Source organism: Poecilia reticulata, unplaced genomic scaffold (genome assembly GCF_000633615.1).
Source record: "Poecilia reticulata strain Guanapo unplaced genomic scaffold, Guppy_female_1.0+MT scaffold_308, whole genome shotgun sequence".
Classification (NCBI taxonomy): domain Eukaryota; kingdom Metazoa; phylum Chordata; class Actinopteri; order Cyprinodontiformes; family Poeciliidae; genus Poecilia; species Poecilia reticulata.
Window position 1 is genome coordinate 65,297 of NW_007615083.1, and position 2,767 is coordinate 68,063.

At 49.4% G+C, this 2,767-nt stretch overlaps 1 protein-coding gene across 1 annotated transcript in view; it reads right to left on the reverse strand.

The window, feature by feature from the left end:
• Positions 1 to 6: 6 nt before the first annotated feature.
• LOC103460843 (glycerol kinase-like) overlaps positions 7 to 2,767 on the reverse strand; it is an 11,732-nt gene continuing 8,971 nt past the window's right edge. Inside the window, exons 12-14 of the mRNA XM_017303502.1 lie at positions 2,572 to 2,715; positions 1,408 to 1,494; positions 7 to 507 (exon numbers count right to left, since the gene is read on the reverse strand). Coding sequence (XP_017158991.1) covers positions 485 to 507; positions 1,408 to 1,494; positions 2,572 to 2,715 — 254 coding nt within the window. The 3' untranslated portion in view covers positions 7 to 484. The remainder of the gene's footprint in view (positions 508 to 1,407; positions 1,495 to 2,571; positions 2,716 to 2,767) is intronic.

Below are 2,767 nucleotides of genomic sequence, written 5' to 3' on the forward strand. Positions count from 1 at the left end.
CCACCCCTTCCTGTAAATGTCCTGTAAAACTTTTTTAATAAAGGAAACAAAGTTCTTTGTTTCTAAACTTTATTTCACCTCAGACTTTGACTAGGACACATGATATTAAAGTTTTTATTTTGAAGACATTTTTTCTTCTGCTCCGTTAATCAAGTATCTCAGGATGACAATTTATCACAGATATAAAAACATTTAGTTTAAACTTCTGTTGGTCGTTTCTAGATTTTATTTCCCTCTGAATATAAAAATGTTCACAGTGGGTCGGAACCGGGTTTCTGGCTCAGGTTCTGCTGRGTGAAGTTGGACCGAACCTTCATCTGGAACAAATGAGGTCCGAGACAAAAGGTTCTGGTTGGGCTGGAAACGGTTCTGATGGTTCTGCTCTRACATCACTGGTTTGAATAAACTGGGCCGGTTCTTTCAGAAGCTCCAGGGTCGGTTTCATCTCCAGAACCAGCACAGTACCCGGTACCACCATGTGGACTCAGTTGGATCCCTGCTGCCGACCTGTGAGGAGAAACGGAGCGGGTCAGAACCTGTAARCCCGGTTCTGGAGGAACATCAGCTGTCTGAACCGGGTCGCTACGCGCCGACAGTCCAGGAATCGATTAGTTTCAACTGATCGATTATTCTTCACCAGAAATGTGTCGGTTTGATTCCAACATGTTCAAACATTTACTGCACATTTATCATATATTCAAATATAAGACATTAAAGTTAAAACTATTATGTTTAAGGCTCAACTTGAATCAAGCGATTTGCTCAGGAATAAACCAAACATTTTACTGAATGATGAATGAAGTTGGTGTTTGACTCCCACTCAGCCAGCGGGAGTTTTGGTCACTGTGTGCCGGGAGGCCGACGTTCCCCTCCGGGAAACCGGACCTGGAGCGCCGGCCTGGATCAGCTGGTCCAGAAACTCAGAGCAGGTTGTGTTTTGGTGAACCGAGCAGATATTTGAGACTTAACAAGTTTACATTTACACAATGATGCGTCACTTAAAGTGTAATACAGCAAAATAATTGGTCGCTCCGCCTGAACGCCCGGTTGGGACCCGCAATGAATCATGGGATACGGTGGGCCGTGAAGGATTCACCGGACCCGTCCTGCAAATCTGGTTTTCTAAAAGGCAGAACCAGAACATGGCGGGTTCAGGTGGGTCAGTCCACCTTAAAACACTGACAGGCAGAACCGAGCTGGTTCTAGAGGCGCATGCAGCATCGGCCCGTCAGAACCAGCACCATGCCGGACCYTAGGGGTCCACTCTGATGGGGCGAGGGACCCAGCAGGGGGCGCCGTTCGTCGCCTTCCCTACACCTGTGTTAACCAATGAGAGCGCGTCCAGCATGGGGCCCAGTGAGACTCGGTTCTGGTTTCAGGTGGTCCATCAGCGCGGCGGCGGCTTACCGTTACTGGTGCTACTGGTCTCTGACGTCTCCCAGTTCATGGACTTCTGGACGGCCATCTTCCAGCGAGCGAAGCGCAACTCGCTCTCTGGTGGAAGACAGACACGGGTTCAGTTCAGCCACTAGATGGCAGCAGCAGGATTCTGGCGGCTCTGATCAGAAGCTTCTTCAGAGCCACTGTGATACAGACTGCTACAGGAGATCTGTCCTGCCATCACATCCACATTAACTCTGAAGAATCTGAGTTRACATTAGCTGAGGTCGTGTTAACGGAATATYTTCTGTATTTGACTGRTTATTTTTTTAAATGACAGGAAAATTTGAAGCCTGTTGGTCATTTGACAGGTTCTGACCAACAGCCTGGAAACATCACAGACTTTATGCACAGAGTTCATCACAGAGGCAACTAACATCCTTTCTCAACATCCTCATGGACTCGATGCGTCTTTCTGACCGGAGCTGATGGCCTGTTGAGTTACGGACCGGCGGCTCTGGAGCGTCTGGTCAGGAGGAGCCTTAGAAACCTCAGGYAGAAACGGAGCCTTTAACTCCAGACCAGAGAAAACCAAAGTTTGAAATGTGATAATCCACTTAGTCTGAACAGAGGAGCCTTTGTCTGGAGTTTATCCTGAGGACGTAAATCAGACGGTAACAAACTGATCTGAGCTTCGACAGGCGGAGCTTCTGTCCACACAGATCCTGGTCAAAACACTCAGATCGGTTTGGATCAGAACCAACAGGTTTCCCTTCAGGTCCACCAGGAGGAGTCAGTGAAGCTGCGTTCAGCAGCAGCTGGTAGTTAAAGTAGTCGATTCACTCCAGTTATTAGAAGTCAGTGGTTTGTTAGGTGAATATGAACTAAACTGCATTAAAATGCGTCTAAATAGTTAATATGATTATAATTTAAAGACAGATTTTTTTAAAGCTGTTGGTCAAAATAACAAGAACGTCTAGATCAGGGCTGGACAGTCCAGGTTCTGGAGGCCTGCAGCTCTCAGCGGGTCCAACAGCTGAATCTCCTCCTCGGTGCCTCAGGTTCTGCTAACCACCTCAGAACCCGACCCAGGTGTGAAGTAGAGACCGAGTCTGCAGGCGGCCGACCCTCCAGGCCCGGAGCTGCCCACCCCTGGTCAGACCCGCAGGCGGTTCTGGTTCTGGTTCTGACCCTGGGTGTTGATCTGAGGCTGGTATCGCTCCGCYGTGACCTCAGGCAGCTGATCCGGGTTCAGGCTCCAGACCTCCACGCCCTCAGCGGCGCCGGCCGCCATGGCTGCACCCAGAGCCGTGGTCTCGGACATGCTGGGCCGCACTGAAAGCAGGGACAGACAGAATCAGAACCAGAACCAGAACCGGACCAGCAC